We start from the raw sequence: 15,042 nt of genomic DNA, 5'->3' as shown, positions 1-15,042 counted from the left end.
ATCCAGACCCACAAAAGGTATTAATTGGATATGATAAGGGATGAGATAATGTTTGTGCTGGAGGAGCTCAAGAGGGTTGAGTAGGCAGAGCAGGGTGGCATGATTGGCATGGCGGTTAGGACAACGCCTTTACAGCACCAGCGATCGGGTCTGGGGTTCAAGTTTCGCGCTGTCTGTAAGGAGTTTGTACGTTCTCCCAGTGTCTCCGAGCGTTTTCCCTGGTGGGGGGGGGGGCTCCAGTTTCCTCCCACTGTTCAAAACATACCAGGGGTGTAGTTTAATGGGGTGTAAATTGGGCGGCTGAAATGGCCTGTTACCGTGCTGTGTGTCTAAATTTAAAAGACATTTCAGGTCAGCAACAGTTAAATCTTAACTGCCTCAATACCGGCGTAACAAATTTCAAAGTTCAGATTTATTGTCCGCATAATTTCATGACATCACATACAACCCTGAGATTCTCTTTCCAACGTGCTCAGCCAGAACCCACTTCCTAAAGAGGAACAAGTTGGTTGGATAACACTGGACAATGAAGATTTTGCTCCAGAGACAAATTTCTGATGGGAATCCAGAAATTATTCTGCTCAATTCTGAAGCAGCAATAATTCTTTTGGAATTGTATGAATACATTTCTACACAAGTGTTTTTATCATTACTGAAAAAGCTTAGTCTTTAACTCTGCTGTGGATTTTTAATTTTTCAAAACAAAATTAATTTAGAGAGACAGCCCTTTTGGCCCACAAGCCCATGTCGCCCAAATACAGTAAAACCACTGGTAGATGCTGGATAAGTGGAATTTCCGGTTGCTTGAGATTGCATGTTGCGTGGATTGGCGAACTAACGGTGATATGCGCCAATTTTAAACTTCTGTAATTTTTACCTATTTATTTTTTTGCCGGTTACTTGAATTCCAGATGACAAGTGTGTCAATTAACCTGCAAACCCCACAGGTTTCTGGAAGGTTGGAGGAAACCGGATCACTCGGAGGAAACTCATGCATTCACAAGGTGGACTTAAAAACTCCTTACAGACAGTGCCAGCTTTGAACCCGGGTCACTGGCATTGTTTAAGCATTGCGCTGGCTGCTACCTAAATCCTGGTCGTGACTGTAAAGACAGGAAGTCCCCAGGTTGCGAACGAGTTCCGTTCCAATGCCTGCCTTTAAGTCAAATTTGTAGGGAAGTCGGAAGAGGTACATGCGGTTCTTATTTGGCATTTTTAGCATCAGTTAGTCTAATGTTTACAGAACTGTATATGCAAAAAAAAGAAAAAGATCATGATTAAAAGTTGATTTAGGTGTAATTGGGCAGCACGAATTTAAATGGGCAAAATTGTTGTCCACCAGGCGGTAAATAAAAAAAAAATATCCTGAACTGTCTTGTCTACATATGATTTTCCCTGTGCCTGTGGGAGATTCATCCCTCCCACATCACAATGAGGTGTAGGTTGGTAGGTTAAATTGTAGAGTTAGCGGTCGAGTGGTTGGAATGTTCCCAAAGGATTAGCATCACTGATGGATTGCGTGAACTTGATGGGCTGTAAGATCTGTTTCTGCGCTGCGTGACTACGATACATGACTCACCAATAAGATCCGGTTACAGAGTTCCACTCCTCACCCTTTACACGGAGCAATTGCTTTTCCTGTATATTCATAAGGAAATTAGCCCCACTTTTGGAATGGCTGTCTGGAATGCAGTTTGCGAAGGGACGGTTATAGCAGTAACTTCCTGTCTTGGCAAACTGCCATGTCCCAGGGGTTAAAGGGACAGTATCCTTGATTTGTCCGATCCTAGTCTGAAGCTAATCCCAATATAAACAGAGCACAATATTTAAATATTCACTTTTATCCTCACAGTTCACGAGTTTCTTGGCTCAGGAATATTTGCACTTCCTACCATAAAAGTACCATAAAACGATGAACCACTGACTCATTATGGCTTTCAATAAACATTCTCATTCTCAGGATATCATTAAACAGCGTGCAATCTCTTCATTTTACTGTGGGGGGATTTAAAATGGGCGCATTTTGGATCAGTAACATGACACAAAAACAAGTTCTGGGACAACGTTTTAATGGGTTCCTTGCTAATTTAGGGGGTTGGTTGGATATTTAGAATTGTATCAATATTCTAGGCATTAGAAGACTATTAAGTTTTGGTTCTCAAATATTAAATTATATATGGACAAACATACTGGGAACTCTGATTCATCTGTGTGAAAACGTTTAGATCAGAACAAAACAAGGTCAAAACGACCTCACAAACTTTATGATGAAGTTGATTTTTTTTTTCTGATCTTTTTTCCGTGCTTTCGTTGTCTCCACAATTTGTACTGAAGACAAAAAGATGGTGGCGCTGCAAATAATGACAGCACTGAAGTTGGTGCCGACCCTCGGAGAGAGAGGAGAAGAGACACAGGGCTCCTCTGATGGGTTCTACCACCTTATTCAACTACCCACAGTCCCAAAAAGGTTTTAAAAGGCCTGTTAAAGGTGGTTTATTTTAAAATCTTGTGACCACGGGGGGTCTGAGCCCAAGATACTTGACAGCAACCTTGAGGGGTTGCAGGCCCCAGAAAATGGGGAGAACTACCTTCTGTTTGAGGTGAAGCAGAGGAGGGATGGTGACCAGTGACAAGCTTTGCGGCCTAAGAACACACAGGCGACTCGAGGCAGGGAAACCCATGCAGGCTGTGGGCTGCTGGCGACTGCGGTCAAGAGATTTGCAGCATGCTGTGGACGGCTGGAGGTTTGGTGGAAGGAGCACCCCAGGTATTGGAACCGGGATACCAGAGAGGTGGAGTGCCGAAGGTTCCCTGATGGTGTCATAGATTCGGATCTATGATTTGGTTTGGACAGGAATCCGTGTGTCTACGGACACTGTGAGAGCACTGGAGGTGAATCCACTGGACACTCAATGACTCTGAAGGGGGGGTCTCTCTTTTGCTTCTCTTACTCTGACTGTGAGAAACGCCGGGCAATTTCTGCTGGTGGCAAATCTGACTGTTTTATGGCAGACTAAAATCATTTTTTGTAATACAACACCTGTTTTATTATATGGCAATAAAAGAATCTTGAATGAAGGTAGAATGCTTCGAGGACACTGAATATGGGTTAGCATGACATCGTGGGTCAAAGGGCTCATACCATGTGGCACTGTTTCTTCATTCTATGAATCCACTGCGAATCTTCATTTCAGTTGACCTTTGTGTTTTAATATTTAGACATACAGACAGTAACAGGCCCTTCTTGCCCACAAGCCCATGCCACCCAAATATACCAACTAACCTACAAATCTTGTCCATTTTTGGAAACCAGAGCACCCGGAGAAGCCCACGCACAAAGTTATTACAGGCAGCGCTCACGTGAATAGGGTGGTGAAGAAGGCTTTTAGTATGCTGGCCTTTATCAATCATTGCATGGAATATAGGAGTTGGGAGGTGATGTTGAGATTGTATAAGACGTTGGTGCGGCCTAATTTGGAGTTCTGTGTGCAGTTCTGGTCGCCTAATTATAGGAAGGATATAAACAGAGTGGAGAGAGTGCAGAGAAGGTTTACCAGAATGTTGCCTGGGTTTAAGCATCTGGAGTATGGGGAGAGATTGGACAGATTGGGTCTTTATTCTTTGGAGCGTAGAAGGTTGAGAGGGGACTTGATAGAAGTATTTAAGATTATGAAAGGGATAGACAGAATGGATGTGGATAGACTATTTCCGTTAAGAGGAGGAAAGTTTAAAACAAGAGGACATGAGTTAAGAATTAAGGGGCAGAGGTTTAGAGGTAACATGAGGGGGAACTTCTTTACACACTTGGTAGCTGTGTGGAATGATCTTCTGGGAGAAATAGTGGCGGCGGAGTCAATTGTATTATTTAAGAAAAGGTTGGACAGGTATATGGATGAGAAGAAGATGGAGGGTTATGGGCATTGTGCAGGGAGGTGGGACTAGAAAGGGGTGTTTGGTTCGGTGCGGACTAGAAGGGCCTAATGGCCTGTTTCTGTGCTGTAATTGTTATGTTATGTTATGTTATTCGAACCTGGCGCTGCAACAGCACTGCACTAACAACTCTACCTGGGGAGGTGGAAAACTCCCCTCTCTGCAAATCCTGATTTTTCTGGGCAAAAATTTATCTTTTTGGCTGATTCTGATCCTTTTAAATTAGGAGTGCTCCACCATTCAGTGAATAGCGCCACCATTCAGTTACGTCAAGTAATCTGCAGGTAACCTCAACTCCACATCCATCCCCTCCTGGCCTTGATCTCTGCCTCGTTTGAAGACCCACATCTTTTGAAGTGATCCATTGACTTGACTTGGTTTAGTGAAAACCCCTCTCCCCACTGGCTGAAGCTAATTTTTTGCTTCCCTTGACAAAGGGAGACAAAGTAGAAGACTCCCAATGACACATTGGTGAGTATTGGCCACTGATTTCACCTTGGCTGCAATGGAACAGACAGAGCATAACTGAGAGCCCATACTCTAGCACAGGTGTAATGCAAGCAGCCTGCACTGAACAGGCTCGTTACCTGAGTGAAACACTCAAGTCGGCAGAAGCTGTGATTGTAGTAAAAGCACATAGAAATGCTCAAGGAACTCAGCAGGTCTCCCAGCGTCCATGGGAGGTAAAGATGTATTACCAACGTTTTGGGCCTGAGCCCTTCTTCAAGGGATAAGCTACTACAGGTTCGAATCTGGCACTGAGATTCTACGTTCTCGCCACGTGTGCGTGGGTTTCCTCTGGGCGCTCCAGTTTCCTCCCACCCTTCAAATATACCGGTGAATTCGAGTGGCACGAACTTGTGGGCCGGAAGCAACATTTTAAATTTAGCCTGCAGAGGTGTGCAGATTAGTTAAATTTTGAAGTGGCAGTAAAGCTACTACTGTTGTGGGAGACAAATGTTGGTTTATTATCGGGGCCCCATTTCAGATCACACTGCCTTTAACACAATAGAATATCCCATGGAGTGCAATCACTCAATTCCTAGTCAATGACGGAAACAGTGGTTCAGCCTAAGGCAGTGGCCAGGGAGAGTCATGGGAATGTGCCAGAATCCTGAAGCCAAGGATTCAGACTTCCCAATGTGTAAAAGGCGGAAGTTTCACATCATTCAGGGCTAGATATTAGACCAGAGTAAAACACGAAAGGCTGCAGACGCCTGTAAATACACAGAAAGGCTGGAAGAACTCAGTCGGTCCCGGGCTCAGGCCTGAAACGTCGGTAATATAGCTTTATTGTCACTGCGGGACTGATCAAGTTCCCCCAGTTCTTCTGTGCTTTTACATTGGACGTTAGACCCAAGGGGAGAAATGTCAGCAGTAACTCTAAGTAAAACTGGATCTGGAAATTTGGGGACCATGGAGTGGAGATTCTTCCCACCAGAAAACAAAACTTGCCAGCGTGAATTTAATGCAACATTTACATCGTCAGGAAATGGACAAATAATCGGTCAATAGAAAACGTTGTTAAATTTCTAAGCCCAACCTCAAAGAATAAAATATCCTGAAACAAACCCGTCATATTTGGCATTAAAATAGATTTCCGTTTCCAAAACTGAACATTGCCATTTAAACTAAATATGAAAGATTTTTAAGGAACAGAGAGTCAGTCTTCAAAAGTCAAAGCTTACCTCTGTTGACACCTATTCTCTTCTTAATGTATTTTCCAGAAAAGAAAGGCATGACTGTGGATCTGTCGGATATCAATGGCAGAATAGATGTTCCTGCTCTCTCTCTCTCTCTCTCTCTCTCTCTCTCTCTCTCTCTCTCTCTCTCTCTCTCGTTCGCCTGCTGAAGTACTTCAGTGTGAGACAGAAACAACGGCCAGAAGTCACAGCAGACAGAGAAACATTCCCTGCTGAGTATGGAGTGCAGAGAAACATGAAGTAGCGGAGTGCTCTCTAGGACTTGCTCTTTTCTGATCGAAAGACACGCTGAGGAAGTCCAAATGCATTCAACAGTTCTGCATTACTCATTGTCTGTGCTGTGTATGTGTGGGTAGAATACCAGACATTGGACACACTGGTGGGGAGCTCATGGACTCATCCCCTTCACCACATCCATCTTCAGTCAGACTAGAAATTATAGTCTCCTTCTGCAAGGCGTGGGGTGAAGTGGGAGGAGGATTGGGGAGAAGGAATCACTCTACACACACACACACACACACACACACACACACACACACTTATACTGCTGTGTTGCATTCCAAAGGTGCTGAGTAATGGAGGGGTTATATTTTTACAGGTCACAAAGGTGGCATTAATGCCATGGAATGGAGGATGTCTGGCCTACTGTTGAAGAGGACCAGATGCCTTCTATTCCCAGGTGGTCTACCATGTTTAACACACCTTACAGGGAACTCATGGTTTTTGTTCCTTCAACGTGATAAGATAGGCTGGACTCCACAGTCTCAGGGCCTAGATGTTCTAACGAGCTGTTCTTCTGATAAGAGAGAAACCTCCAGAAAAGCTGCAAGTTTTTCCAACCGTGTTGGAAATGTGCAATCAGATTCAGGATAGCGTTTCTCATTCAGCCAAGAGACCTAGTGCTAGTGCTTTTGGTCTGGCATTGTGACCTGAAACTGCATGATATAGCAAAGTGATTTCAAAGGAAATAATATGTTAGTAAGAGTTAGGGTCTTGGTGCGAGGTCAATCCATTGATCTCCGAACCCCACATGGCTCAGTCCAACTGTTGATGGGGACTCAATCTGAAGCACCTAATGCACTATTCCCAATTCCATTGACCGTTGACTTCAGTTCCTTCAACCCCCCCCCCCCACCACCCCCCCCCCACCACCCCCCCCCCCCCCACTCCAATTGCTCTCAGGCTTTCATGATGCCTTGGACTTTGCACCCAACTGAACATCACAGTCGAGGGCTCTTGAGCATCACAGGCGCCACAAGACTCACAGGTTCAGGAACAGCTGCCACCCTTCTACCATCAGACTCCTCAAAAACTCAATCAGGGACTCATTTTAGGACTCCTGCTTTGCACTTTATCAATCTTGTTCTCTCTGTATTGCACACAGTTGGTTTCATTTCATGATTTACATGTGCACGTTGAGTACAGTTTTATTTGCCCTACCAATAAGTGGTAATTCTGGTTCTCCCACCGGAAAAATGTTAGGTTAATTAGGGGCGAAATGCACTCATGGGCCAGAAGGCCTGTTATCTTGCTGTATGTCTGAATTTAAAACAATTTAACTGACCTTTGCAGGTTCTAGTGAAATTCTAGGCTGCTGAGTTTCACCCTGAGATTTGTGTTGATTTGCATCCCTTTTGTGTCTTCTACCTGACTTAACTCTTGGATTATGAAGAGAACCTGGTGCAGTTGGTTCACAAGCACCCCATAGCAGTGAAGAAACGTTTTCACCGGTGACACAAACTAACAATACTGCATGGAATGATCTTTTAAAAGCTCGTCATTATTTGTTAAGTGGTGTTTTTTAAAAAAAAATATTGCAGGGTAACAGGCCCTTCCGGCCCAATGAGCCCAATTACACCCTATTGGCCTACTCTCCCTGGGACTTTTTGAAGAGTGGGAGGAAACCGGAGCCCTCAGAGGAAACCCCCCCCCGCAGACATGGGGAGAATGTCCAGACTCCTTACGGATAGCATCGGATTTGAACCTGGGACACTGCCATTATGCTAACCGCGCTGACCTTTTGGGGTGATAAACCTATAAAACTCAACATGTGGATGCAAGATTTTATTAAGATATAAAGGAGAGAAACAGTTTGCAAAAAAAGTATTTTTTTTCTCATGCTTTAAATATGTATGTTTTCTGGGATCATGATCGGGTAACATCAGTCTTGAGTCACAGCAGTATGACCACAAAAAAATCCTGTTCGTCTTTACTGTTTTTAATGCCAGAGGACACTTAATGTTCGCAAGGAATGCTATGATTCATATTTCCTAACCATCCCCAAGTACTGTGAAGCTATGACGGCAGATCTCCTGATAAGGCTTGAAAATTCAAGAAGTGAGAAACCTTTTGAGAATCCGCTGGCTGTCCCATACCAGCATGTGAAATACATTTTACTGAGCTGTTCTTCTATTTACTCCATTATTGCCTTCTGACACAGGTGGACCCATTGAGTTGATGCTGACTCCTGAGATAATCTCATCCCCTTCACTAGTTCCTGTGACTCTATTCTGTCACACAGTATCTTACAATGGCCAATTCGCCTACAACTACTGTGCCTTTGGTTTTGGGAAGGAACTGGAGTATTGGGGAAATCCAATCACATGTAAACCCCACACACTGAACTAAACATGTCGGAATTGGGCGGCATCTACAGTAAAAACCCCTGGTGTCCGGCACCAATGAGGATCAGTAGATGCATTAAAATAAATAGTTTAAAGGACAAAAGCATACTGCGCTTACATTGAACAAACTTGCTGAATATACAAACCTTAAAGCATTTTACTTTATTTTCAGTCACGTTCTTTGAAAACATTTAACCGTTGCTGCATCTGCAGGTTCCTCCCCCTCCATGGGGCCGCCCGAAAGGTGAACAATAACGGTATAGATAAGTAACACACCCCCCTCCTCCCCCAAGTTTACAGATAAAGCCTCTGACCATAACAGTTGCTTTAATTCTGGATACAGGGGTTTTACTGGATAACCACTATACTACCTTAGTTGAAGCAGCTAAATAAACCAAATGAACTATTCAGACTAACCATCCGAGACTCTAATCTTTACTAATCAATATATATTTATATGCATATTTGTCCGGTACGCATATTGTTTGCCTGTACATTTGCTATGTCTGGCCGTGTGTCAGCGTGCTTTGCACCAAGGACCGGAGAACGCTGTTTCGTCGGGTTGCACTTGTGCAATCAGATGCCAATAAACTAATGATGAGACTGTGGAATATTTCTTCAGCATTGGAGAATATTTGCAGTGTTCATTGTTTCTTTGTGCTGACAAAGATAATAGACTCAACAATCAATAATCTAACCTTTAGTAGACAGGGAAATGACCAATATGATAATGTCAAATTCATTCAGTGAAACTTGAAGAGATACTGAGAAGTCTTGACAAAATAGTCATGATGAGCGTATTTTCATTTATGGGAGAATCTATAACTAGACCTCTAGCTTCAAAATAAGAGGACATATATTTAGGACAGGGATGAAGCAAAATCTTTTCCCTTTGAGCCTTTGGATTTCTCTGCCCAAGAGGCATTGGAAACAGGTGCAGATAGATTATTGATAAACAAAGGGGAGGCAGGCTGAAGGGAGGTTCAGGAGAGAGAGAGAGGAAAGAGAGAGTGAGAGAGAGAAAAAGGGAGATGAGAAGTAAATCACAAAATTCTGTAGATACTGTGATTGAAGTAAAAACACAAAATGCTGGAGGAGCTCAGACCTCAGTGTCCTTTATGTAGCAAAGGCAAAGATTCATAAAACGACGACGTTTTGGGTGTGAGCCCTTCATCAAAGTAAGAGAAAATGGCGGCAAGCATCCGAACAAAAAGTGGGAGGGGGGGGTATGGCAAGGTAGGAGATGATAGGTGGAGAAAGGAGGGAGGAGACAGCAGTACTGAGGGGTAAGAGCTATGTGGGTGAAAGAACTGGAAGGACAGGAAAAGGGGGAGGGGAAGAAAAGGCGAGCAGGTTTAATGGAAAACAGTGAAGTCAATGTTCATGCCATGTGGCTGGAGGGTGCCCAGACAGAAAATAAGGTGTTGGTCCTCCAATCTGTGGGTGGTCAAGGTGGGACAGTACATGAGGCCAAGGACTGACATGGGAGTGTAATCCATCATTTAAATGCTTGGCCACCGGGAGATGGGAGATGAGAGTAGGGGGAGGGGGAAAGAGTGTGAGAGAGAGAGGAAGAACAGGAGAGAGAGGGTGGGAGGGAGAGAGAGAGAGAGAGAGAGAGAGAGAGAGAGAGAGAGAGAGAGGAAACCGCATTGATTTGACATTTGCTGATTATTTCCTAAAGATTTTGTGGTCTGAAGTGGGGAAATTTAATTATTTATTATTTGTGCTCACAGCCTTAAAGCATGTTGTATTGATCCTCGAGGTGGAAAAAGCTCAAAGTGGCTGTATTCAAGACACATTTTAACCCCCGACGAGCAAAGTGACTACATGGGGATGTCCTCGCCTTACATCACTGCATGGCACTGGATGTGAGAATATTGATGTGGGGTTCCCAAAGAAATTCAGGAGGGTGGCCCGAAGTTCTGGCCTCAAAACATCTGGATGGGGCAGATGAAGCAGAACAAAAACCATTGAGCAGCTCGAAACAGGGATCAGAATACAAGCATAAGTTCCTGAAATGCCTACGGTCTGAGAACTGGAAGGTTAATTGCTTCTCTTTCCTCAATTCTGGGTGGTTCCAGCATTTTTGATTTTTATTTGATTTTCGGAAGTTTTGTTGCTGAGAAACTTATATTATTAACTCGTAATGACTGCCTTAGGTAGTGAATAATGTTCATCATGTAAAGCATGGGAAAAGTCCTAATTTAAATTTAAATTTAGAGACACAACGTGGTAACAGGCCCTTTTGACCCACAATTCTATAACCCGCCCCATCCCCCACAAATCCACCAATTAACCTACAACCCCTGTAGGTTTTTGAAGAGCGGGAGCACCTGGAGGAAGCCCAGGCCTACATAAGAACATACAAGTCCTTACAGACAGCACTGGATTCGAACCTGGGTCACTGATGCTATCTACTCTGAAGAGTGTTTCACTCTATTCAGATGCTCCACTGTGAAAACTCTTTGAGCGATGCCAACCCTAAACGAGTTCTCACGTCAAGTCGCCTTCGCTTATCGTTCATACCGTGCTTGCACAGTAAAGATGAGATAGCGTTTCTCCAGGACCACAGAGCATATTTACATAAATATAAGTTAAAAAAGAAGTTGAACACATAAAATATTAACTATTAAGAGTCTCCAGTGCCAAGGTTCACTATGCTTTTATGTTCTGGGAATTCTGATGCCTTAGTGGAAAAAAAACTGTTGCCAATCTAGACATAAGTGCCCGAGTGCTGCAGTACCTCCTACCAGATGGCAGAAGGGAGAACGGTTTACATGAGGGGTGTGTGGAGACCTTCACAATGTTTATTGCCTTTCGCCTGCATCGGGTGTTGTAGATGCCCGTCATGGTAGGAAGAGAGCCCCCAATGATCTTTTCTGCTGACTTCACCGTCCTCTGCAGGAAGGAGGTACAGCTTCCAAACCAGGCGGTGATGCAGTTGCACAGGATGCTCTCGATACATCCTCAGAAGAATGTAGCGAGTATGGAGGGTGGGAAATGAACTTTCCTCAGCCTTCGCAGGAAGGAGGGGCGCTGCTGGGCTTTCTTGGCTATGGAGTTGGTGTTAAGGGACCAGGTGAGGTTCTCTGCCAAGTACACTCCAAGGAACTTGACGCTCTTGATGATCTCAGTGGTGGAGCTGTCAATGGTCAGTGGAGCATAGTCCGCCCGGGCCTTCCTGCTCACTCCTCCCGATCTGCACTCCCTGCTGCTCTCAAGCTCAACACCTCTATACTCACTCAGACTCCCTCTCCAATAATCACCCCCTTCCCATCAATTCTCACTTTTCCTCTCTCCTGCCCTCCTGGCATATACGATGGACACCTATTTTTTTCCCCCGTTTTCCCTTGCCCATTCTTCCATCTTCCCAGCCTTTTAATTCCGGCGCCTTCTTGCTTTTCACTCTTGGAGGATTCAGCTCCTTTACCTCCTGTTGATGCTGCGAGACCTGTTGAGTTCCTCCAGCATCTCTGTGTTCTTACCATGCTGACACTGTAATAATGTTGCACTCACGGTGCCACCCAATAATAAGTGGAAAGTGTCAATGCTTATCTGATAACATGCCTGCGGAGTGTCTCATTTTCATCTGCTAAAGATGGTGTATCAGCTGATACATCAGAGCCTGAATAGGGTACAGCTGTCGTCTGAAAGCCAAGGTCAGCTCACAGCCCATAGATGACGGCCAATTGGCTTGTTCAGAAGCAGTGGGCTGGCCTTCAGCCTCAAAGCCAAGGGCAACGTCCCCTCAAATTTTTAGTACTCAGTGTGCGCAAATATCTTATGTCGTGCAAATTTTTTTCCTGTGACAAAAGTATATGTGTACTGAGTGCTTGTGCAAATGTAAACCCCTAAATAAGTTCATGACAATAACATCCATCAATTCACAGATTGTTAGTGTTAGTTGCTGGAAATGGCTAAATCATAACTCATTCAATTACACAGCTAGTTGACCAACTATCCAGATGCTTAATGTGAAAATCTTCGTACGCAGCACAGTTTATATAAGTTTACAAAATATTTGATGTAAAACTATTAATTACAACATTACTTTAGGTGACTGGTCTTTATTTTTTTAATTTTTTTTTCACACCATAAATCACGTTAGCCATGATATACACTTTTTCTTTTTCACACATATACAGTGACTTTTTCTCCTCCCCCCCCCTCCTCCCAACCCACCCCCCCCACCCCCCCCTCATCCATTTTAGGTATACAATCTAGGTTGCATTAAGCCAGTCAGACAATAGAAGAAAAGAATGGACTCTGTAGAATTTCTGGTGTATTTTTGTTGAATGACAACATTGTCTGACTGAATTAATGCAACCTAGATTGTATACCTAAAATGGATGAGAGGGGGGGGGGGTGGGGGGGTGGCTTGGGAGGAGGGAGGGGGGAGGGAGAAAAAGTCACTGTAAATGTGTGGAAAAGAAAAAGTGTATATCATGGCTATTGTGATTTATGGTGTGAAAAATAAAAAAAATTTAAAAAAAAAAGCCAGTCAGACAATGTTGTCATTCAACAAAAATACACCAGAAATTCTACTGAGTCCATTCTTTTCTTCTCTTCTCCTTCCATCAACTTAGGTAATGTTTGTTCCCGGTAGGTTTTCGCTATTGTATTTAATGTAAGGCTCCCATACTTGTTCGAATATTTCAATATTATTTCTTAAACTATATGTTATTTTTTCTAATGGAACCTACAACATCCAACATTTTCCTTATTCTCCTATTTCTATCTTCTTTATCCCCAATCTCCCCTTCCCCTCCTGAGTTGTCCTTTATCCCTTGTCGGACAACCACATCTCCCCTCTCCATTTGGATTTGCGAATCCACTCGCAAGCGTCAACTGATTTTGCAGTGACCGCTATTTTCCCCCACCCAGCCCCCCCCAGAAAAGATTTCACTTTTCATATGTCACAAAGGTCACTCTTTTAATTCCCTCCTTATTCTCTCTATTCCATTACCTTCCCTTATTAATTCTTGTCTATACTATCTATATTTTCCTCTAATTACAGATACATTCACGTATGCACATTGTCTCTATTCACTCTTATACCTCTTTACCCGCATACATATCAATCGTGATCATTTTTACTCTCATTACCCGTCTTCATCCCTCAGTCTATTTTTGTAATTGTTCTGCAAATTTTCGTGCTTCTTCTGGATCCGAGAATAGTCTGTTTTGTTGTCCTGGAATAATTATTTTCAATACCGCAGGATGCTTCAGTATAAATTTATACCCTTTCTTCCATAAAATCGCCTTTGCTGTATTGAACTCCTTTCTCTTCTTTAGGAGTTCAAAACTTATATCTGGATAAATGAAGATTTTTTGCCCTTTATATTCCAGTGGTTTGTTGCCCTCTCTTACTTTTTCCATTGCCTTCTCCAGTACCTTTTCTCTTGTAGTATATCTTAGGAATTTTACTACAATAGATCTTGGTTTTTGTTGTGGTTGTGGTTTAGAGGCCAATGCTCTATGTGCCCTTTCTATTTCCATTTCTTGCTGTAGTTCTGGACATCCTAGGGTCTTAGGGATCCACTCTTTTATAAACTCCCTCATATTCTTGCCTTCTTCATCTTCCTTAAGGCCCACTATCTTTATGTTATTTCTTCTGTTATAATTTTACATTATATCTATTTTTTGAGCTAGTAGTTCTTGTGTCTCTTTAGTTTTTTTATTAGATTCCTCCAATTTCTTTTTTAAGTCTTCTACCTCCATTTCTGCTGCTACTGCCTGTTCTTCCATCTTGTCCATTTTTTTCCCCATTTCTGTTAAGGTCATATCTATTTTATTCACTTTCTCTTCTGTGTTGTTTATTCTTCTTCTTAAATCATTGAATTCCTGTGTTTGCCATTCTTTAAATGACTCCATGTATCCTCTAACAAGAGCAAGTATATCCTTTACCTTGCCTTTCCCTTCATCTATTTCACTGTATTCTTCCTCTTCTTCTTCCTCTGGGTTGGTCATCTGTTGTTTCTTTATTGCCCTTTCCTTCTCTTCTTTCTTGTTTTCATTGTTTTCTGTGGTCTCTTCTTGCTGCAGGTGTTCTGCAGCTGTTGTTGCTGGCTGTGGAGATCGACTCCCCAGCTGCTCCCCCCTCCCGTCGGTGTGTTTTTTTTCATGCGCATCGCGCATGTGCGAGGAGTCGCGCATGCGCGGTTGCGCACTTTTACTCGGCTCTACGAGCCATTGTTGTAGTTCTTTTTCTACCGACCTGAGGATGCGGGCTCCTCTCTCCACAGCGGGCTTCTTCGGACAGGTAAGGCCTTCACCTTTTTCCTCCGTTGTCTTCTCTTCCTCTCTTCTTTCCGTTGATTTTGATTTTTCTTTTTTTGTCTCCATCTTCTTTCCACCTTTATACTCACTTTTCTTTAACTTTTATTTCTGTGCCTTTGTATTTTCTCTTGTTTTTCCCGACTTTTCTGGAGAGGGCTGGAGTTCTCCGTCCGGCCACTACTCCATCACGTGACCCCTACCTAGGTGACTGGTCTTTCATGCACATGTTAATTTCCTTTGTGCGCTGGTCACAAAATGTGGGGGTGCACTCACGCCCCACAGCTTAGAGGGCACGGCGGCCTGGACAGAGGCTTAAGGAAAGCTTTCTCTTGCAGGTAAGTCTGCACTGGTGACCAGCCTCAGAATTCAGGGTAGTCGATTTCGGACGGAGAAGGAGAGGGACTGCTTTTCCCAGGTGTGGTGAAGCAGTGGAGGTGACCTCAGTGAATAGATTTAAGGCAAGGTTGGATAGACTTTACATAGTAGGGGAATTAAGGGATGTG

The 15,042-nt window shown here is 43.5% G+C and overlaps 1 protein-coding gene across 6 annotated transcripts in view; it reads right to left on the bottom strand.

Annotated features, from left to right (window-relative positions):
• LOC138736327 (rho GTPase-activating protein 22-like) overlaps positions 1-15,042 on the bottom strand; it is a 345,123-nt gene that overhangs the window by 83,825 nt on the left and 246,256 nt on the right. The window contains exon 1 of one of the 6 annotated variants that reach the window (XM_069885646.1): positions 5,619-5,873. The exons of the other annotated variants lie outside the window; for them this stretch is intronic. Coding sequence (XP_069741747.1) covers positions 5,619-5,670 — 52 coding nt within the window. The 5' untranslated portion in view covers positions 5,671-5,873. Of the gene's footprint in view, positions 1-5,618; positions 5,874-15,042 lie in introns of those variants that run through there. 6 annotated transcript variants of the gene reach the window in all.

The sequence above is a fragment of the Narcine bancroftii genome, chromosome 6 (assembly GCF_036971445.1).
Source record: "Narcine bancroftii isolate sNarBan1 chromosome 6, sNarBan1.hap1, whole genome shotgun sequence".
Taxonomy (NCBI): domain Eukaryota; kingdom Metazoa; phylum Chordata; class Chondrichthyes; order Torpediniformes; family Narcinidae; genus Narcine; species Narcine bancroftii.
This window is presented reverse-complemented; position numbering and strand designations above follow the sequence as displayed.